Source organism: Bos javanicus, chromosome 14 (assembly GCF_032452875.1).
Source record: "Bos javanicus breed banteng chromosome 14, ARS-OSU_banteng_1.0, whole genome shotgun sequence".
Classification (NCBI taxonomy): Eukaryota; Metazoa; Chordata; class Mammalia; order Artiodactyla; family Bovidae; genus Bos; species Bos javanicus.
In genome coordinates, this window is record NC_083881.1 from 22,616,906 (window position 1) to 22,640,254 (window position 23,349).

General features: G+C 42.6%; 1 protein-coding gene across 2 annotated transcripts in view; it reads left to right on the forward strand.

Moving 5' to 3' along the window:
- LOC133260431 (uncharacterized) overlaps positions 1–9,134 on the forward strand; it is a 149,830-nt gene extending 140,696 nt beyond the window's left edge. Inside the window, exons 19-20 of one of the 2 annotated variants that reach the window (XM_061438766.1) lie at positions 6,267–6,324; positions 7,628–9,134. In XM_061438766.1, the coding sequence (XP_061294750.1) occupies positions 6,267–6,295 (29 nt within the window). In that variant the 3' untranslated portion in view covers positions 6,296–6,324; positions 7,628–9,134. Of the gene's footprint in view, positions 1–6,266 lie in introns of both variants that reach the window. The other variant, XM_061438767.1, reaches the window with a different exon arrangement.
- Positions 9,135–23,349: the final 14,215 nt, after the last annotated feature.

The window sequence follows — 23,349 nt, forward strand, 5'->3', positions numbered from 1 at the left end:
TCTGGGTCACGTTTCTGTGTTTACATCTAGCCTAACTCTTCCAGCTCTCAGAAGACTTTTCTCAAGTTCAGATCCATTGTTTTTCTGTTTTTCTGTTCAGCATCCTCCATGTTTCCGGAAATAGAATAAGTTAGAATTGTGTGTGTGTTCACCTGAGCCTAAGGGCATGTGCTCATCAAGACACCCTAAGTATTGTGGGAAATCACATGAAAGAAGGGGCTGGAGATTAGGGCACAGGACCTAAAAGGTTTAACTATGTCTTGACTTTCCTGGTAGCTTAGTGGTAGAGGGTCCGCCTGCAGTGCAGGAGAGGCAGAAGACACAGGGTTCAATCCCTGGGTCAGGAATATCCCCTGGAGAAGGAAATAGCAATCCATTCCAGTATGCTTGCCTGGGAAATCCCACAGGCAGAGAAGCCTGGTGGGCAACAGTCCATGGGGTTGCGAGGAGAGTCAGATATGCCTGAGTGTGCACATGAACACACACACACACACACACACACACACACACACACACTGCTTATTGAAATACCCTTCGACACCCAGGGTGAAGTGCTGCCCATGCCACAAAGCTTTCTCCCCTTGTCCAATCAGAGGGGAGCTCGTCTCTGGAAAGTTCTCCAGCCTTTACTCAGACTTCCACATGGTGCTGACACCTGCCAGTGGCCACCATCCTTGTGAACCGTTTGCCTCACATGCTAGATGATAACCATCCTAAGAGCGGGGTCACACGCATTTGTTTTTATTCTTCAACATGGATTCTTACACCAAGTAGGGACTCAGCCAGTTGTAAAAGTGGAAGGAAGGAGGGAGTAGCAGGAAGAGAGGGAGGAACTAATGGAAATCACAGTGGAATCCCAGGTTGGAAGAAACCTCACAGGTCACCTAATGAGTCCTCAGACGTGTCATTAAAAATTGTTTATGTATTCTTTGCTTTCAAACTAGTTCAGCCCATGTTGTTGTTGTTCAGTCACTCAGCCAGTGTCCAACTCTACAACCTCATGGAATGCAGAACCCCAGGTTTCTCTGTGCTTCACTACCTCCCAGAGTTTGCTCAGATTCATGTCCATTGAGTTGGTGATGGCATTCAGCCATCTCATGCTCTTTGGCCCCCTTCTCCTCCTGCCCTCAATCTTTCCCAGCATCAGGGTCTTTTCCAATGAGTTGGCTCTTTGCATCAGGTGACCAAAGTATTGGAGCTTCAACTTCAGCATCAGTCTTTCCAATGAGTATTCAGGATTGATTTCCTTTAGGATTGACTGGTTTGATTTCCTTGCAGAAGGGACTCTCAAGAGTCTTCTCCAGCACCACAGTTCAAAAGCATCAATTCTTCAGTGCTCAGCCCATGTACAAATGATTTCATTTTCCCTTTCTGGAAAAGAGGGGGGGAATAATGAATAACATGGATAAGAAAGGAGGTTAAAATTTTGATAAGGTACAGAAATATAAAATACTATTTTGTAGGGGAGAGAAAATAATAAAAATTATCATGAGACAGTGAGCAATCATTTAACTCTACTGATTTTTTTTTTCCCCAAACGAGGCCACTGTTAATCATATCTTGCTATTCTGAGCATGTATTTGTGCTGCTGCTGGCTCCCGGGCTCTCTTTGTCAGTTTGAGCCAGTTCTTGGTACGAAAGTGACAAGTGGCGATGGTGGAAACTGACAGAATGAGGCACAGGCAGAAGTTCTGCTCATCTCTCGGATTGGCATGGAGACAGCCTTCTTACAAGCATTTATGTTCCTTCTGCCATTTCCCGTGTGAATGAGTGGTTGCCATATCCAAAATGTATCTCAGACACTATCTAATCTCTACCACTTTCTCACGCTCCCGCCCTACCCAAAACAGCCCACGTGTCTTAGGGCACACAGATTTCCATGGCTTGTTGACTTGAATCATAAAAGGCGAGAAAAATTTTGTTTGTGTCTCCTAGTTGTCCTAGTGAAAGGGAGTTCCCTGGTGATGGGAGCAGTGTTGAAGTGAGCTTCTGCTGTGGCTGCGTAATGGGTATGGTGTGCTTGGGCAAGCAAGCGCCTGCTGTTTGCTTTTAGTTCCACGCCTTTGACATCACGGTGCTCCCCACCAGGCTCACTGCTCCAATACTCCCGTCTGTTCACTGACTTCGGGGGGATGTTCGAGTCCTGATGTGAAACGTGGTTCTCGGTTCTCAACAACTGGCCTTGGCTAATTGCTCAGCTCCTTCTGCAGGAGTTGATGGGGTAGAAACTGAAGGATGGGCTAGAAAGGTGCCCAGGCAGGAAGATAGAAGCACATGCAGAAGGGAACACTCATGTCCTGCAAACAGTTCTCATCTAGTGACTAAAATCTGTCCTGTCCTGTTCACTAGAAATGATACATGAGGAAAGAGCTGATGGCTCTTTGTAAAAATACAACTATCTTTTTAAAAAATTCATAGAAATGATAGCCACTGAAGGGAATTAAGAGTTAACACTTTTGGGCTTCCTTGGTGGCTCAGTGATGAAGAATCTGCCTGCCAATGGAGGCATGGGTTCCCCACATGCCACGGAGCATCTAAGTCTGGGCACCGCAACTACTGAGCCTGTGGTCTGGAGCCCGCGAGCTAGAACTATTGAAGCCCATGCATCCGAGACTCCATGCTCCACAACAAAATAAGCCACCGCAGTGAGAAGCTTGTGCACTGCAATTAGAGAGTAGCCCCTGCTTGCCACAACTAGAGAAAAGCCAGCAATGAAGACCCAGAACAGCGAAAAATAAACTCTAAAAAAAAAAAATCACTAAAAAAAAACGAATAGTTTTGGTGATTTCAAGCCTTTAAGAATCTAAACCTGGAGCTGGCTAAGGGAGTTATTTTTAGTAGGCATCTAATGCTCAGAGGTCTCTGTGGCTTTCAGAGTCAGAGTTTGTTTTCCATCCAAGTACTAACCAGGCCCAACTCTGCTTAGCTTCAGAGCTTGTTTTAGTCCAACAGTTTCTGAAGAAAAAAAAAAATCACAGTAGAGGCTTCCCATAAGTGGACTACACAAGACTAGAGTATGATTTTTTTAAATATTAATTGGTCAGTCAGTAAACTCAGGTTTGGTTGCAAGGATGAGAAATTCATTAAAGCTCATTTTAGAAATGGCAATTTTGAAGGTACCTCTCATGGAACCCAGCTTCAGGAAATAAAGCTGGACTTGGTAAGCTGGAAAGCCAGCAGACAGCCAGTCATGCTCTCTGGATTGTCAAGGTGTCACTTCACTGAAAGCCTGCTGTCTTGTCTCTGGATGAGCTGCTTCTGGAATGTTCTTCTCACCCATCTCTTTGGGTTGCAGTCACCTTGGGTTCCGGAACACCAATCAGCCTTAACAGTATGGGCACTGTGATGCCTCCTGGGGCGGCATTCTCAGATCACCGTTTCTGTAACTGAGGTCAAAATATTTAGAGAGAACACCTGATGAACTAATCTGTCCTCCAATTGGCTAGGATGAGAGGCAGGTCATTTGGTATAAACCTTGCTCTCCAAGGGTTGTTTCTTCTGAAAAGAGGGGCCTGGGTGGGAGAGGGCCATCGCCTGAATTACTGTATTTGGCAATGAGAGAGTATAATAGTGTAATATACTTTAATAGCATATATATAGTATAAGTATATATATTTATAATATAATGTATAATATATATGTAATATGTATATATGTAAAATATAATATATATAATGTATAATATAATATATACAGTGCATACTTATATAGGGCTTCTCAGGTGGCGCTAGTGGTAAAGATCCCACCTGCCAATGCTGGAGACACAAGAGATGGTGGGTTTAATTCCTGGGTTGGGGAGATCCCCTGGAGGAGGGCATGGCAACCCATTCCAGTATTCTTGCCTGGAGAATTCCATGGGCAGAGGAGCCTGGCGGGCTACAGTCCTTGGGGTCACAAAGAGTTGGACACCACTGAAGTTACTGAGCGAGTGAGTGAGCTTATATAGTGTATATAATATATACTCTAGTATATATTATAGTATAGCATATATAGTATAAGAATATAACAGCAACTCATATTTGCTGACCATTTATCACATGTTGGCACACATCAGATGATATACTTGAATATGTGTGTTTAATCCTGCATCCTTAATGGTGTAGGTACGATCATTATCTATAATTTACAAATGGGGAAACTGAGGCTTAGAGGTCAAGAATGTGGTTCACATGTCAGTGTGGGAGCCAGGCGGTCTGACTCCAGGTGGGATTCCAATGCACATGAAGCTGGCCTGGTCCTGGCCTATGAAGGAAGCTGTGGAGACAGTCATTTGGCTGCAAAGATGGATTCTCTCTGATGCCACGTGTGCATGCTCGGTCATGTCCAACACTTTGCAACCCCCTAGACTGTAGCCCCCACCCCGCCCCAGGCTCCTTTGTCCGTGGGATTCTCCAAGCAAGAATACTGGATGGATACCTAAGCCAAAACAAGAAAGATAGGATAACTAAGGCCTCAATAAATGCATAAAGTAAATGATATGTTGTTAGACTCTAGAGGAGGAAGAGAAAGAATACCGTGAGCTGAGGGTCAGAAGGAAAGCGGCCTCTCCCCGCCTTTGAAGGTGCAGAGAGGAGCGGTGCTGACAGCTGGGCAGCAGGTGTGTGTCCACAGGTCCCCTTCAGCCCCACCTGTTAGCATCCTCCAGTGATTTCAAGGCCACTGTGGTCAAGTCAGTCCCGCAGCTTGGCCTCTGAATTCCTAAGCATTCTCAGATTGAAGGACTCCCTGACCCCAACTTGGTGACCCCCGGACAGAGCACCCCGCCATCCACCCTGCCGTGTGTTTCCCAGCAGCGCCTTGTGCCCCAGCCCTGTGGCATCTGCTCTGTATGTCTCGGCCACTACCACTCTCTCTCCCCATGGTGCCGTCCCAACCTCTTGCTGCCCATCAGGCGTCTGCTCACTGACCAACTGTCAGCCCAGTCAGCACTTCTTTGCTGAAAGGTTTTTGTTCTTCATTCTTTGTACTTGCCAGTTCTGGCCACTCAGAGTCAGTCTCCCCTCCGGCTCCGGTAACACCTGTAAGCATCTCTTGCATCACCTGTGACTTTGCACAGTTACGTCTTTGCACATTGGTTTCTTCTTTGACACTGAGAACTCCTTCAGCTCAGGTGCCCCATCTCTCCTGTCCTTCTTGTATCTGCAGCACTCAGCAAGGAGCCTGGCACACAGAAGACTCTTTCTGAGTGTCTACTGCCTGGGAGGATGGATGGAAGAAGCGTGGCATAACTGTAACAGTGGTTCTTACGGGATAATAGTAATGTTTATGTACCGCTTAGTAAGACATCAGTGTGTCCGCCTCCCCACACCTTGAGGCAGGTGATCTCGTCAAGGAAACTGAGCTCACAAGGCCAGAAAGTGGTGGAACTGGGTCTCTGAGCCTAGCCTTCTTCTGCACAAGCTGTTTCTAACTCGGAGGCTGGGCTGGTTTAGAGGGATGTGGCCAGGACCAGCTCCTACTCCCCACAGGCACATTTCCCAAGGGGGGATATTAGCCCTGAATTTTAAGGTAATGTGATTCTTTTTGGAGACGCTGAGGGAAAGCTACTAAAGGAAGCTATGTGAAAGCAAGACAGAGGCCCACCCTCAGGATGTACTGAAATGGTGGCACCTACCTTTCTGTGCCAGATACCCTTGGACCACAGGGCAGCCACCCTCTGGCCCCGCCAGGCATCAGGCTCAGGGTTTTTGGCTGCTTTTGGCCCAGTTACAGCCCATCCTGAGCAGTGACCCTGGTGGGCGGTGGGCAGGACTGAGCCGCAGGTCTGCTGCTGCTACTGCTAAGTCGCTTCAGTCGTGTCTGACTCTGTGCGACCCCAGAGACGGCAGCCCACCAGGCTCCCCTGTCCCTGGGATTCTCCAGGCAAGAACACTGGAATGGGTTGCCATTTCCTTCTCCAATGCATGAAAGTGAAAATTGAAAGTGAAGTCGCTCAGTCGTGTCCGACTCTTAGCGACCCCATGGACTGCAGCTTACCAGGCTCCTCCGTCCATGGGATTTTCCAGGCAAGAGTACTGGAGTGGGCTGCCATTGCCTTCTCTGGAGCCGCAGGTCTAGCGGTGCTTTATTCTTCAAGCCACAGTGATGGTGTCATTTCCCACAGGTATGAGTAAATGGTAGATTGAACTGTGCTTGACTTTATAAAAAGCTCTTTCTATAGTTACCTTTTAACTTTCAACATCAATGCAGAATCAAACTCATTGTAAACATAGAGAAAAAATAATAATTTTATCTCCTTTCTGCTCTCTCTTTTTTCTTTCCCTCAGATGGCTTCCATTTATGTCTCAGGGCATAATCCATGCAGAGATTGACTTGGTCTTCAAGGTGAGGATCAATGACAGCTGCAGTAGAAGAAAGTACAAGCTGACTTTGGTACAACGGACATCAAGGACACTCCCAGGTGTCCCCAGAGCATTCCCTTCCACAGCTTACGTTTCACATCAGATTATACACAGAAGAGTGTGTAAGGTGTGTCTGGGCAATGCACAGGCACTCCTGTGAGTTAACAATCAACCCAAGGATTTGCTTCCATTTAAGAGTTAAAGTCACACTTTTTTTTCCTATCACTTATAATGTCATTAAACAGATCTATTATTAACTGCACTTCACTTTTATTTTTGCAGAAATACAAATAAATCATCAACCTGAAATACAAGAAGCAAATGGCAAATGCTGTTGCCACTTTTTGTCTATTTAATCATCTGGAAATAATTTATTTCTGTTCCAAGATTACCTACCTCAAACAATTTTTAGTATATTCTGAGTTTAAACTATTGACTAAAAAACACTTAAAATGATTGTAGAAACAGGTATTAAGTCATGGTCTGATTTATAAACTAACAAAAGCCACATTAGCCACAGATGCTTTTTCCCTTCAATAATTTAAATATATGGGAAAATAATTATTTTTCAAAGGGTTAATTTCTATTAATTATACTCTTTTTTTTACCACTAACTTTGCATACTGATTTCTCAGTTTTATTTTTAAGTCTTTTGAGTTTAGCTTTTTCTATTAGATCTTCTTCAAATCAACCTGTGATTGTTATTAACATGTTTACATTTTAAAGGTGATCCAAGTGGGGTCGGTAAATACATATTCCTTAATATGCATGTCAAGTCATCAAACCTCTATGTTTTCAAAAGTGTTTGTACTGTGTATGATAATTTGAAACTAGGCAGGGTTTAATGCTGACATTGTTGTATTCATGAAATCCTATATTGACCAGGATGGCCACTGAGATGAAGACATGACATTCAAGCTGATAATTATCTTTATTAATATTAGAAACTTCATTTTGGCTTATATTTTACTTTTTGTTTTTTAGTTATTTACAGAGGAAAGGCTTTATGTGTATTAATATAAACAGAATTTTACTAATGTACTGAAATCTTTTAGTAATTTTAAGGAGTCTTAAAAGGTTTGTGTCTTACAATAAACCTTTAAGCAATAAAGCTTGGAATGACATTCTAAGTGAAAAATTATCCATTAATTCCAGAACTTGGCAAGGCATATAAGAATAATAAAAGCTAATAGTTTTAAGCTGAAGACCTCAATTAAGGATGAAAATGTTGGAATTCTTTTGTTAATAATATTAGCCATGTAACCAATATTGTTTTTATTGTTCAGTTGCTAAATCATGTCTGACTCTTTGCGACCCCGTGGACTGCAGCATGCCAGACTCCTCTGTCCTCCACCATCTCCTGGAGTGAGCTCAAACTCATGTCCATTGAATTGGTGATGCAATCTAACCATCTCATCCTCTGCTGCCTGCTTTTCCTCTTGCCCTCAGTCTTTCCCAACATCAGTATCTTTTCCAATGCACTGACTCCTCCCATCAGGTGTCCAAAGTATCAATATAAGTGATACCAAATATAGTGAAGTTACATTATATAGTAATGGTGGTTACCTAGGAGTTTGGTAGATAGAGTTTATCAGTGTAATTTTCATTAAAATAAACTATTGTAAGATTTTTTTTGGTTATTATTTCAGTGGTTTCCATTTATTCTTCTGGCCTCATTAAAATGTCTTTGTTTTTTTATAACACAAATGTGGATTAATAACAGACCTTAGTTTGTGAGACACCTTAATTATTTGTGAATGATCTTCTTTTATTTTATTTCATTTTTAAATTCTGAAGAATATTAAAGAATTTGATCTTTAATATGCCTTGGGTTACCAAAAGTGGGGTCCCTGCTCCATTTCAATATAATTCTTAGAAATTCATTAATAGACTTAGAGTTATATGAATAAGCGAATTTATGGTATGAAAAGACCTTGAGAAGTTAAGTAGCCTAATCTGACGAGGCAGGGCTACGTTGTGGTTAAGTGTTGAGGAGCAAACTCAACAATGAGTCTTGGATTTTGAAAGCATATGAGGCACATTTATGTAATTCATGCCTTTTTATGCTGCTGCAGTAGGAAGAAAGTAGACAAAGAAGCTATTTCAGTGTGATAGTAGCAGGAAAGTAAAACGAGGGATCAGCTGAGTTAAGCTCGTTTTGGGGTGATTAATAATAAATATGATGATGTACCATCACTAACTCTGTGCCACATTTAGTAAACTCCCACAATTACCTAAAGACATGTCTCCCAAGCCTAGACAGCTTATAAATGCAAATATTTATAATTCTATAGGTGAAATCATTGCCATGGCAAAATTGCGTTTCTGAGTTAGATTGGACTAGGTCATGAGATCAGAGAAGGCAATGGCAACCCACTCCAGTACTCTTGCCTGGAAAATCCCATGGACAGAGGAGCCTGGTAAGCTGCAGTCCATGGGGTCGCTAAGAGTCGGATATGACTGAACGACTTCACTTTCACTTTTCACTTTCCTGCATTGGAGAAGGAAATGGCAACCCACTCCACTGTTCTTGCCTGGAGAATCCCAGGGATGGGGAGCCTGGTGGGCTGCCGTCTCTGGGGTCGCACAGAGTCGGACACGACTGAAGCGACTTAGCAGCAGCAGCAGGTCCTGAGATAATATCTTTAATGTACTTTGCTGGATTGACTTTTCTAACTTGTCAATGCCTTCTGGGTACCTCTTATAGCTAACCACTATACTAAACCCTCTTGTTAATGCCAATAAATTTATATCTATTCTGCAATAATAAATACATTTGGCGGTGATGGTCTAGTCACTAAATTGTGTCTGACTCTTTGTGAACCCATGAACTGTAGCCTGCTAGGCTCCTCTATCCAGGGGATTCTCCAGGCAAGAATACTGGAGTGGGTTGCCATTCCCTCTTCCAGGGAATCTTCCCAACCCAGGGATCAAACCTGTGTCTCCTGCATTGCAAGCAGTGTCTTTACCAACTAAACCACCAGGGAAGCTCATCAGTTCAGTTCATTCAGTCGCCCAGTCATGTCTGACTCTTTGTGACCCCATGAATTGCAGCATGCCAGGCCTCCCTGTCCATCACAAACTCCCAGAGTTCACTCAAACTCATGTCCATTGAGTCAGTGATGCCATCCAGCCATCTCATCCTCTGTCATCCCCTTCTCCTCCTGCCCCCAATCCCTCCTAGCATCAGGGTCTTTTCCAATGAGGTGGCCAAAGTATTGGAGTTTCAGCTTCAGCATCAGTCCTTCCAATGAACACCCAGGATTGATCTCCTTTAGGATGGACTGGTTGGATCTCCTTGCAGTCCGAGGGACTCTCAAGAGTGTTCTCCAACACCACAGTTCAAAAGCATCAATTCTTCGGTGCTCAGCTTTCTTCACAGTCCAACTCTCATATCCATACATGACCACTGGAAAAACCATAGCCTTGACTAGACGGACCTTTGTTGGCAAAGTAATGTCTCTGCTTTTTAATATGTTATCTAGGTTGGTCATAACTTTCCTTCCAAGGAGTAAGCGTCAAGATTGCCGGGAGAAATATCAATAACCTCAAATATGCAGATGACACGACCCTTATGGCAGAAAGTGAAGAGGAACTAAAAAGTGATGAAAGTGAAAGAGGAGAGTGAAAAAGTTGGCTTAAAGCTCAACATTTAGAAAACGAAGATCATGGCATCTGGTCCCATCACTTTATGGCAAATAGATGGGGAAACAGTGAAAACAGTGTCAGACTTTATTTTTTAGGGCTCCAGAATCACTGCAGATAGTGATTGCAGCCATGAAGTTAAAAGTCTCTTACTCCTTGGAAGGGAAGCTCATAAATATATTTAAATTATTAATAATTCCATTTCTAATAAGTCTTCTCAAGATACTATTGAATGTTCTGAAGAAACAGTCATATCACGTGTGAATAGTCATCACCTTTTCTTGCCCTAACATGCTGTCTAGGTCTCTGGTACAATGTGGAGAAGCAGTAAAGGTAGCATTAGTAGTGAACACGTGTAGGATGTGCTGTGCTGGGGCTTTGTGATTCAATCTACATTTATGTAATCCTTACAATAACGCATGGGATCCATGGTATCACTGTTCCATTTTACAGGTGATGAAGCTAAAGAACAGAGAAGTGGTTTTTTTTTTTTTTGCTTTTAACTTGCCTAAAGTCACACATGGAGAAGGCAATGGCACCCACTCCAGTACTCTTGCCTGGAAAATCCCATGGACGGAGGAGCCTGGTGGGCTGCAGTCCATGGGGTTGCTGAGGGTCAGACACGACTGAGCGACTTCACTTTCACTTTTCACTTTCATGCATTGGAGAAGGTAATGGCAACCCACTCCAGTGTTCTTGCCAGGAGAATCCCAGGGATGGGGAAGCCTGATGGGCTGCCGTCTCTGGGGTCGCACAGAGTCGGACACGACTGAAGTGACTCAGCTTAGCTTAGCTTAAAGTCACACAGATGGCAAGTAGCAAATTTAGGATTTGAATCCAAATGATTCGACTCCATAGTCTGTACTGTTCTTATTTAATGAAACTTTTTCTGACATCCCCTAGACACTAAGAATGTGTGTGTTTATGTGTGTATATATCATCTGTATCTTTGGATTTATTTTGTTGTATTATTTTTCTAACTTATTAGGCCATATTTTTGGATCTTTAGCTTTCAACCTTATTTCAGACCTAAGTGAAAGGATGTTTTTAACTGTCAGATAAGATTATTATTTTTGCTGTTATTATCTATAGTAATCTCTTTCCACCTAGAACTTTCATGGACATAAATCATGTTTCTGCTGAGCTTCCTTTGCTGACAGTTATTTGCTGGCCAACATTTCACTGAGGGTGCAGCACCTTTGCCCTCATTTCCAAAAGTCTCAAGCCCGGCTCCCACCCCTTGGGAGCCCAACACTTGGCCCAGTGTTGGGGGTGTTCGCAACACTTGGGGGTGTTGGCACCCCCACAACAACTCAGCTGTCTTGAGCGTGACTGCTCATCACTCAGTTTCTGCTGATGACTCCTTTTATTGTTACTATTATCTGGCATTAGGGGATTTTTTTTCTTAACTTTCTTGGGAATGAAATAATGTACTAAAAAGTTTGGGGCTTTGAGCTTTTTGTGTATTCATTTTTGTCTTTGCAATTTATTTGGAATATAGTGGTGTTATGGTTCCCAGGTGGCTCAGTTGTAAAGAACCCACCTGCCATCACAGGAGAGCAGGTTTGATCCCTGTATTGGGAAGATCCCCTAGAGAAGGGCATGGCAACCCACTCCAGTATTCTTGCCTGGGAAATCCCATGGACAGAGGAGCCTGTTCTGATGAGGCAGAAATGCCACTGATGAGAAGCTGGAATCTGGGCAGAGGTTGGTCACAAGAAACCTGGGCACCTGACAGGAGCATGCATTTACCTGTGATGCCATCTTACCTGCCAGCGACCCAGGTGTGAGGTGGAGCTGAATACACTCAGAGAGGAGCAGGGGACTCATGCTCAGCTGCACCAGAGAACAGTTGTCCTGCCTGAACAGGGACCTGTAACAGGTTCTGGCATACAGAGGAGCTGCTGAGCATCTTGGTTAATCGTGCAGATTCTACACCTTGATGACACCACTTACCTGCTGCATGGCTTGGGGAAATTAGTGTATTTCTCTGTGCCTGGTTCTTATAAAATGGAGATGATAATAGAAACGATGGGTCTCGTGAGGATTACGTCAAATCATATCCATAAAGCACCTACATAGACCCTGCTGCATCTTATATACCCAGTAGATGCTCTTTTTTTTTTAATCATTCTTTTTTTTTTAATGGCCTTTATTTATTTGTGGCTGTGCTGGGTGTTTGTTTCTGTATGTGGGCTTTCTCTAGTCGCAGTGAGCAGGGGCTACTCCTTTCTTGCAGAGCTTGGGCTCTAGAGCATCAGCTCAGTAGTTGTGGCCCCCGAGCTTTGTTGCCCCATGGCATGTGGAATCTTCCCAGACCAGGAATCAAAACTATGTCCCTTGCACTGGCAGGTGGACTATTAACCACTGGACCACCAGGCAAGTCCTAGATGCTCATTTTCAAACTCTTCTTTCCCTGGTGATGAGATGCATCATGGGTCTAGAGCATCTGGCAGCAGCCCCGCTGGACCAGCAGTGGGGCTCGAGCTGAAGTGGGCTGCACAGCGGTCCCCTGCCTCCAGGGCTGTGTGAACCAGGGTGCCCTTCACCACAGCAATACACAGCGAGCAGAAGCAGACAAATGACAAAAGGTACACACCAAACCAATATCAGGATGAAATCCATAATAGATTCCTTGCTGATGGTGTTCTATGGTTGTTTTCCGGACTTAAAGTGGAGAAAACAAAGCATTGTTTGAAACCATTTTATTCTAGGAAGCATAACTGTTTCTAATTCAGAATCAAATTTATCTGAACTCCTGTGCTAGTCAGCACAGAATTTCTCTATTGCTCTACGTGTATAATAGGATTAATGATATTTGTCTCTTGGAAGAATAAAAATATTTGTAAAGTACTTAAAAATTTCAAAAAAATCCTCATGATCCTCTTATGAGGTTGTATTTTGAAGGACTTGTTAGCTTGTATCATAGAATTATTTGGAGATAAAATTAATCAAAATTAGAATAAAGTAATAATTTGTCTTGTTTACAGTATCTCTGCCAATCTCATTGAACTATATTTACACACCCTTCAAAATTTGGGTCATACAAGGTCAGAATTGTTTCTATTATCTTTGTGCTAACAACAAGACCAATTATGAGGTAAATAAGAATGTCCTTGTCTTTTGTACAAAAAAACGACACTAATGACATATCATCAGAAAGACTTGTTCTTTGTTAATTGAGAAATATTATTATATTGTGCTGAAGCATTCTTAATAATACCTTGAATGTCCTTCCTCATCTATGAGTTCTTTACTTTTCAAAATACTTCTTAATGGATCCCCAAATGTTGTATGAATCTTTCACTCTTTTTTTTTTTTTTCCTGAGAGGCTGACCTGTGCCATGTGTTGTACTAAACTTTGGGTACACAGGGTCATTTAAGATAGAACTGTGCCCTTCAGGGGTCGGGACGCCCAGAGAGGTGGCTTTATTTATACGTCTAAGGGCTGAAGTGTGCCCCGAGTCCAGGAGAGGCAGAGGGAGAAGGTTCATTCTCGTGACAGGCAAGGGCGTCTGGAAATGCCCGTTAGAGGGGGCGACCTCTGTGCTGAGCCCGGAGTCAAAGATGTTCACCAGGTCGGGGAGGAGAAAAGGTGAAGGAGGGACATCGTGCCCGAGCCTGGAGGTGGAAAGTGCCCTATGGACAGCTGCGGGGTGGAGCAAAGAGCAGCAGTCCTGTGAGAGGGGCCCTGGACTTCTGGAGTGCTTTGTGCAGCTGCCGCAGGCTTGGGTGTCAGTGTCATGAACAGAGTTGAGTTAAGCATCTGACAGACTGCCGATCTATGACAGTAAGGTTAAAACACCGCCGTGGAAGTAAAGATGGAGAGAATCTGGTTTATTCTTGCTTCTCTGAAGGAGCCAAGGGATTGTGGGTGGAAGGAATTCTTGGATTCACCAACTCGAGTCTGGGGGACCCTCCTGTGGGGGCTTTGGGAGAGGGTAGATTTGGTCAACTTTAGGGCCCGCAGTTCCCTGTATCCCTCCTACTTGACACTCGCCCTCCACCAGGTAGCTCTGCACACGTCTCTTGCTTGGTGGCACTTGTCTTCGTAGACTGACCCGCCTTCTGCGGACCGTAACCAGGCAGGTGGAGGTGCATCCGCGCAAGCGCACTGGGTTTTGTTCCGCTCACCGCATTTCCTGTGGTTCTCGGGGACCAGTCAGAGGCATGTGCTGCTGTGTGTGTGTCATCAGGCCTAGCATGCAGGTCCCACAGTTTCTACTGTGCTTTGTGTGACTCCACGGCAGGCAGCTTGAAGAGTTTTTCTCTCAATATGTGAACAAACAAGTACTTGCTAAGAGCTTAATTTACATGCATCCTCCCCACCTTTCTCTGAGTATTCATTCAGTGAATAGTTGCCAAGTAACTGCTAACGTGTCTAGACAAAAATGTTTCTATATTCCACCACAGGGGCAATTTTCTGAGCCGCAAAGTCAAGTGCATGAACCCCTGTAACAGAATGCACAGAAGAAGGTAAAAAGATGAAAGGCTTAGATCTAAGGAGGGGCCTTGAACTCCACCAGCTCCAGGCACTTTGTTCATCAAAATAACTCACTCATGCCTTCCTGAAAATACATCTCCAAATAGTAAGAAAATTTGGAAAGGAAAAGTTAACAGCAGGCCTGCAATCTACTTTTTTCCCCCTTAACCTGGAAAATGAAAGAGATGCCCCAGTTAAACCCCTGCCTCCATGCTAACAATTAGACCTCCTGGAAAAAAAAAAAAAAAACAAACCCACAAATAGTGTTTATAAGTAGAAGCAGATAATCGAGAGCTGCTGTCTGTGAAATGCTCTCAATAGCTCTTCCAGGTTTCTGTGTGCAAGAAAACACCCCGAAGCTTAGTGGCTCAAAACAGAGATTTACTGTTACTTTTTACCTTTCAGTAGGTTCATATGGCTCAGCCAGATGAACTTCTGAACCTCTCCTGAGATTGTAGTCCAAAAGTTCTGCAGGGCGTGTGTCTGAGGGGGCAGCAAGCTGACTTCTCCGGTGACTCACCCATGCTGCCAACTCCTGGGACTGCGTGTTTACCTCGGGTTACATACCTACCTGTGACCTTACTGTGTACCTCCTGGGGGCCCCGAAGGAGTGTTCTAATAGACCCAGGCTGTCTTAGACTCGGAAGTCCTAGAATGTCACTCTTGCTGCACTATATTGACCAAGGGCAACCCAGCCTCAAGTCTTCCCTGGTGGCTCAGTAGTAAAGAACCTGCCTGCCCATGCAGGAGATGCAGTTTCCATCCCTGGGTAGGGAAGATCCCCTGGAGAAGGGAATGGCAACCCACTCCAGTATTCTTGGCTGGGGAATCCCATGGACAGAGGATTCCCATGGACAGACTCGAGCAGGCTACAGTCCATGGGGTCCAAAGAGTCGGACACAACTTAGCGAATAAACAACAACCCAGACCCAAGGGGAGGGGGAGATAGACTTCACCTTTTTATAGAGCAGTACACAGTCACACAGCAAAAGAGCAAGTGTCAGGAGTCATCAGCAAGGACTTCTCTAAGTAATGCAGCCTGATGCAGCAGCACCGTCTGGTTTGTCCAGGCTGCCTATGGTAAGTCACCTGGGATTTTGGATCAGGGCATAATTGAAACTATTACTCGAGCTGGGAAGTCAGTGGGGTGTAATAGCTCTGCATGCCTTGTTTATAACTGGCCTGTTCAATCTGAACCAGCATACATCCTAATGCAATTGGAGAGGACATTTTTGGGTTGTATTGGTCACTTGGGCAGGGGCCAGCAAACTTCTATGATAAAAGGCCAAATAATGTGCATCTTGGGTTTTGTAAACCGTGTGGTCTCCGTGGCAACAACTCTACCATTGCAATACAAGAGTACCCAATGGACAATCCATAGAGAAATGAGGTGCTGTGTTCCAGGGGCATGTTAATTACAAAAACAGGTGGCAGGCTGGACCATAATTAGCAAACCCTGGTCTATGATCTTTCCAAAGGAAGAACACTTGACTTGTGGTTTGCTGGTGAATCACGAGTACTCTGGTATTAGGTGAGATCTATAGAGGATGAGATGGTTGGATGGCATCATTGACTCAATGGATATGAGTTTGAACAAATTCCAAGAGATGGTGAAGGACAAGGAAGCCTGATGTACTGCAGTCCATGGGGTCAATAAGAGTCAGATGTGACTGAACAACAACAAAATAAATTCTGTTGAGTATAACTTATTAATTTGATTCACATAGTCTCTTAGGGCCTTTTGAGCATCCATCACAAGGCTTGTACATAATATGGAGACAATATCTGTAGCTGGTTAGCAAGTATTCAGTTCAGTTCAGTTGCTCAGTCATGTCCTGCTCTGTGTGACCCTATGGACTGCAGCATACCAGGCTTTCCTGTCCATCACCAACTCCCAGAGCTTGCTCAAACTCATGTCCATCAAGTCAATGATGCCATCCAGCCATCTCATCCTCTGTCATCCCCTTCTCCTCCTGCCTTCAATTTTCCGAGCATCAGGGTCTTTTCAAATGAGTCAGCTCTTCGCATCAGGTGGCTGAAGTATTGGAGGTTCGGCTTCAACATCAGTCCTTCCAATGAATATTCATGGCTGATTTCCTTTAAGATTGACTCATTTGATCTCTTTGAAGTTCAAGGGACTCTCAAGAGTTTTCTCCAACACCACAATTCAAAAGCATCAATTCTTCAGTGCTCAGTTTTCTTTATGGTCCAACGCTCGTCCATACATGACTACTAGAAAAACCATAGCTTTGATTAGGTGGACTTTTGTTGGCAAAGTAATGTCTCTGCTTTTTAATATGCTGTCTAGGTTGGTCATAGCTTGTCTTCCAAGGAGCAAACATCTTTTTATTTCATGGCTGCAGTCACCATCAGCAGTGATTTTGGAGGCCCCCCAAAATAAAGTCTGTCACTGTTTCCATTGTTTCCCCATCTATTTGCCATGAAGTGATGGGACCAGATGCCATGATGCCTTAGTCTCTTGAATGTTGAATTTTAAGCCAGCTTTTTCAATCTCCTCTTTCATGTCATTGAGAGGCTCTTCAATTCTTCTTCTCTTTCTGCCATAAGGGTGGTGTCATGTGCATATCTGAGGTTACTGATATTTCTCCCTGTAATCTTGATTCCAGCTTGTGCTTCATCCAGCCTGGTATTTCACATGATGTACTCTGCATATAAGTTAAATAAGCATGATGACAATATATAGCCTTGATGTACTCCTTTCCCAATTTGGAACCAGTCTGTTGTTTCAGCCTTGTCTAACTCAATGAAACTATGAGCCATGCCATGTAGGGCCACCAAAGACGGATGAGTCATGGTGGAGAGTTCTGACAAAATGTGGTCCACTGGAGAAGGGAATGGCAAACCACTTCAGTATTCTTGCCTTGAGAACCCCAAGAAAAGGCAAAAAGATAGGACACTGAAAGATGAACTCCCCAGGTTAGTAGGTGCCCAATATACTACTGAAGAAGAGTGGAGAAGTAACTCCAGAAAGAATGAAGAGACGGAGCCAAAGCAAAAACAGTGCCCAGCTGTGGATGTGACTAGTGATGGAAGTAAAGCCCAATGTTGTAAAGAACAATACTGAATAGGAACCTGAAATGCTAGGTCCATGAATCAAGGTAAATTGAAAGTAGCAAGTATTACTTAATTCCAATTGTTGACATAGCTTCCTATCCTGAGGTTCAAGTTCTTCTAGTTCAGTCATATCTCTACTTATTGCCTTTAGCTGCATAAAAATGTCAAACAACAGAGCATCTACTTCTCATTGTTAAAGTAAAAGATCCTGTTAAACTTTACATTCTTATTGACAACAAATCTAAGTTTATTGTGGGTGACTGAGAGATCCTAGAGTATATCTAGACCACTTAAAATTTTATTTTTAAGATTTTATTTAATTATTTATTTTTGGTTATGCTGAGGCTTCGTTGCTGCACAAGAGGTTTCTCTACTTGCGGGGAGCTACTCTCCAGTTGTGGGTACGTGGGCTTCTCATCATGGTGACTTCTCCTGTTGCTAAACATTTTTAACATGAAAGAAAAATAAGCCTCCTAGGATGTAGACTCCAAGAAAATTTTCTTTTTTTCTGTAGTAGGATTTTGTACCCTCCCAAAGACGTGGGTTTGGGTGAACTCCAGGAGTTGGTGATGGACAGGGAGGCCTGGCATGCTGCAGTTCATGGGGTCACAAAGAGTCGGACACGACTGAGTGACTGAATTGAACTGAACTGAAATTTAAGGTTGAAAGCTAAGGGGAGAAAATAAAATGGGACAGTCTGAGGTAGTTTATTGGCAATTGCATTTTTTAAAGCCTCTCATAACACTAGTAAATATAAGATAAATATTTAGATTTCAATTACATGAAAGTCTCTTTCTTCCTCTGAGTTAACAGAAATGATTTCTAAAGGGGTTAATGGATGATAGTATTTTATTGGTATGAGTCCTTGGTTGAATAAATAGCAGCTATAAGGAAAAAAAAAGAAAAGAGAAACTTGTATAGATAGAATATCTGAACTCATGTTATTTTGATTATTTTTATTTTTTTTGGTGAAAAAAGTTACACAAATTACAGAAAAAAAACTTGTAACTGTGACACATATAAGCAACACAAAAACTATAAACATTTTTTTAGATCTGATAAAAATAAACTGTTTCTCAGGACAGTGGAACTTTTCAATATAGACTTAAAGTGTTCCTCTAAGTTATTTTCTATGAAATTTCCAATTTTGTATTTTAGCTGCTGAGACATTGTTAGAGAAGTTAAACAATCATAGTTTAGAAGTATACTATGGAAATATTGGAAAATACTTTTGTCCAGTGGTAGAAAAAAAAATCAAGCCCAGGAAAACTTTGAAACCAATGAAAATCACCGTATTAGACATTTCATTAGTAACTATCCCTTTAAAGCTCCCATCCTGGTGACAGGCTAATTCCAAAAGGGGAGAGCACAAGAGAATTATATAAATCTGTGGCTCCTTGTTCTTTATCTCTATTTTAGTAAACAAGATGTGCCAGCCAATGTGCATACCCATCCCTGACCTTATCCTGTGAAAGCAGGATGCTAAGACACAGGGCAGGTCCAGGAGGCAGGGAAGGAGATAAGAATGAGATGGTTAAGATACAAATTCAAGGAAGGGGTTCTTTAACTTCTTGAACTATTCATCAAAGCTCAGGTGGAAACCTTTCTATAACAATTGATATCAAGACTTCCTGGTGGTCCAGTGCTTAAGACTCTGCCTTCCAATGCACAAGGTGTGGGTTCGATCCCTGATCAGAAAGCTAGGATCCCAATGCCTCGGGGCCAAAAAAGCAAAACATAAAACAGAAGCAATATAGTGACAAGTTTAATAAAGACTTTAAAAATAGCCCACATTAAAAAAATTAGAAAGAATTAATATCATGATAGGATCCTCAATGGAATTACAGTTTGAAATGTACATGTTTTCTGTTTTCCGCATGAAGTGCAGCTCCTCAGAGCCTACTTGCCACAGGAGAAATGGGCCCGAGGGCTCCTCTCTCACTTCTGCACTCCTTGGCATTTTGGCACCAAAGCTTAAACTCTATCTTTGTCATCAAAGATAACAACAAAGACGTTGCTAATAACTCAGGTGTCCAGAGTGGTGATGGCTCTTAATTCCATATTGAAAATGTGAAAAATACCCACAAGGCAGGGTGTGTTTATGGAGCTTTTGGAAATAGCAGCAAAAACAGCTTTAAATTGCCCCTGAGATGATGGGATGGTTGTTGATGAGTTACAGACTCCCAGCCGACAGGACTTCATCCTCTGTTACGCTTGACCGCCTGGTGTGGGCTTGGCATCAGAGAGCTTCACTGCTGCGGGGTTGATGGTGCAGTTGTCAACAGTGCACAAAATGATCCCATAAACCATTTTGGTTTGTCTTTCCAACTAAGCAATCCCAGAACAAGCTGTAGATCTTTTAAAAAGATGTTCTCTGTCATGCTCCGCTCCCTCAGCTCTCCTGTGCTCCCAGCATGAGGGCGGGGAGCTCACTCACCCACTATTGCAAATGCACCTTCTTGTCATCCCCCTCTCCCAAGCCCAGCTTCCTTTACTAGGTCCTACAAATAACATTCCAACCCTTAGGGGACTCCAGGATTCTTTCTTGAAAACATTTTAGCTCTTTTGACTTTGTTTTTCATCTTCTGCATTTTCACTATGATTCTGCTAGGATCTCCAAACTCTGTCACTAGTTCTGGCTTGAAAGGGTGACTCCTAGTGCAGAAAAGGCTTCGCACTGAGTTGTGAGTATGTCTGTCATCCATCCCCACCCAAAGATTTGATAGTGATGCCTAACTATTTAGGCACTCCTCAGTCTTCCAGCCAAGCACCTAGTATTAAATCCCTTCAAAATGTCTCTAGGCTTGAAAAGCACACTGCATATTTGCCTTGTCATTAAAATGCTGTGCTGTGCTGTGCATGCTTGCTGTCGTGTCTGACTCTTTGCAACCCCATGGACTGTAGCCTGCCAGGCTCCTCTGTCCATGGCATTCTCCAGGCAAGAATACTGGAGTGGGTTGCCATTTCCTGCTCCAGGGAATCTTCACTACCCAGGGATTGAAGCTACATCTCTTGCATCTCCCACATTGGCAGGTAGATTCTTTACTGCTGAGCCACCTAGGAAGCCACCTAGGAAGCTCATTAAAATGCTATAATTGTGCCAAAACTTTTCCATGGGCTACCTTCTAAAAGGAAGTCCATGATCAGCAATGATTTTAACACTTGATTTCACAAATGATTCATTTCAGAACTATTATGTAGAATTCCTCATTTCCTAACATCAGTATGGCCTTCCTCCATAATTTCATATGATTTCCTTTTTCCTTTGCAGAAGGAGATTTGAAGGTGACTGTTGTCACTAGGGATCTTGAGAATGCCGGTGCCAAGGCAACAGTATCCCTTTATGTTTTTGGAGAAACAAGATGCTCAGGCCTTATTATTTTGGGATCTGGGAAATACCAGCTGTTTAACCCCAACAGTGCAGATAAAGTCAAGGTAAAATTGGTATAACTTTCTTACTAAGACACATTACAATATGCGTTCTCTAAGATGGAATAGAGAAGATTTTTGTTTGTTTTGGTATTGCATTTGCATTTTATTTACTTGGTAAACATGAAATCTTTTATCTTGAGGGAGCTGTGAAGCAAGAATAATGACAGGAATACAAGATTTTTGTTTCTACCCAATTTTTATTTGTATAAAGCCAACAAAATATAGCCTACCAGGCTCCTTTATGCATGGAATTCTCCAGGCAAGAATATTGGAGTGGGTAGCCATTCCCTTCTCCAGGGGATCTTCCCAACCCAGGGATTCAACCTGGGTCTCCTGCATTTCAGGCAGATTCTTTACTGTCTGAGCCACCAGGGAAGCCCATATGAACCTTCACTTCAGTTCAGTCACTCAGTCGTGTCTGACTCTTTGCGACCCCACGGACTGCAGCATACCAGGCTTCCCTGTCCATAACCAGCTCAAACTCATGTCCATCGAGTCGATGATGCCAACCAACCATCTCATCCTTTTTCATCCCCTTCTCCTGCCTTCAATCTTTCCCAGCATCAGGGTCTTTTCTAATGAGTTAGTTCTTTGCATCAGGTGGCCAAAGTATTGGAGGTTCAGCTTCAGCATCAGTCCTTCCAATGAATATTCAGAACTGATTTTTTTTTTTTTTTTAGTATTGACTGGTTTAATCTAAGATATGAACCTTAGAAAGTTTAAAAATTAGAGTGAAAAAATTTACTCCTTATCCTGCCATCAAGTTAGGTATTTCCGCTTGGAATATCTTTTCCAGTCCTTGTCTGTATCCATGGAGATGATACTGTGCCGGAAAGGTGGTCCACCCACATAGCTAGGACATGGTCTGAGGTGTTCTATGGCCAAGATTTAAATGTTGATATTCCTCTTACTAACATGGTGATGTCTACAAGTTACTTAACTGCTATGTGTGTGAATATCCATTACCTCAAAAGATTACCATGAGGATTAAATGAATTAATCTATGGAAAGTGTTTAATGCAATACCAGAAATACTGAATAAATGTTTGCTATTAATAGTGTAACACACTAGTAATTTTGTAGCCCCTTATTTAAACAAGAGGCTAGCTTTCTGAATTACAATTTTTATTGATTAAATATTATGTATGTAAAATTTACCACTGCATTTACCATAGATAGATGAAGCATTTCACTATTGTTAGACATTTAAATAGCTTCTAAGCTTTTACTATTATAAGAAATGCTGTAACAAACACATTTTTACCTTTGTTTCTTCTTTTTTCCAACCAAAGCTATCATACATCCTTACGAGAAATTCTGAGAAATGGGATTCTTTTGATCCATGCTGACAAAGGACTTTTAAAACTGTCTAATTTATAGCTCAGTGCCCAGCAGGACATAGTAATCAGTAAATTTCAGTTGTTATCAAATCATTATTACACACCCCAAATCACAGATATCTATGTCTGCCATGTAGTGTTTAATATCTTTTAATTAAAATTTCTTAGCATCTTGTTGCAAGCTATTGTAGAGACTGTGGATCTATGTAAATTATCTTCACTTTTTGCCTTTTTGTTAAAAGAGCTTTTTGAAGATGAATTCACAGTCTGTACAATTCATTTGTTGTAAGTATACAATTTGTGGTGTTCAGTGTATTCTCAGAGATGTACAACCATCCCCACACTCTGATTTGAGAACAGTTTCATAACGCCAAGAGAAAACCCATAAGCAACCGCAGTCACTCACCAGATCACTATTCTCTGGCCTCTGAAATCAAAAGCAATTGACTTTATACCTCCACAGATTTTCCTGTTCTAGAGAATTCATAGAAATGCAATCATACAACATGAAGTCTTCTCATACAGATGGCTAACAAACACACGAAAAGATGCTCAACATCACTCATTATCAGAGAAATGCAAATGCAAAATCAAATGTGAGGTACCATCTCACGCCAGTCAGAATGGCTGCTATCAAAAAGTCTACAAACAATAAATGCTGGACAGCGTGCAGAGAAAAAGGAACCCTCTTACACTGTTGGTGGAAATGCAAACCAGTACAGCCACTATGGAGATTCCTTTAAAAACTGGAAATAGAACTGCCTTATGATCCAGCAATCCCACTGCTGGGCATACACACCAAGGAAACCAGAATCGAAAGAGACACGTGTACCCCAATGTTCATCACAGCACTGTTCACAATAGCCAGGACATGGAAGCAACCTAGATGTCCATCGGCAGAGGAATGGATAAGAAAGCTGTGGTACATATACACAATGAAGTATTACTCAGCCATTAAAAAGAATACATTTGAATCAGTTCTAATGAGGTGGATGAAACTGCAGCCTACTATACAGAGCGAAGTAAGTCAGAA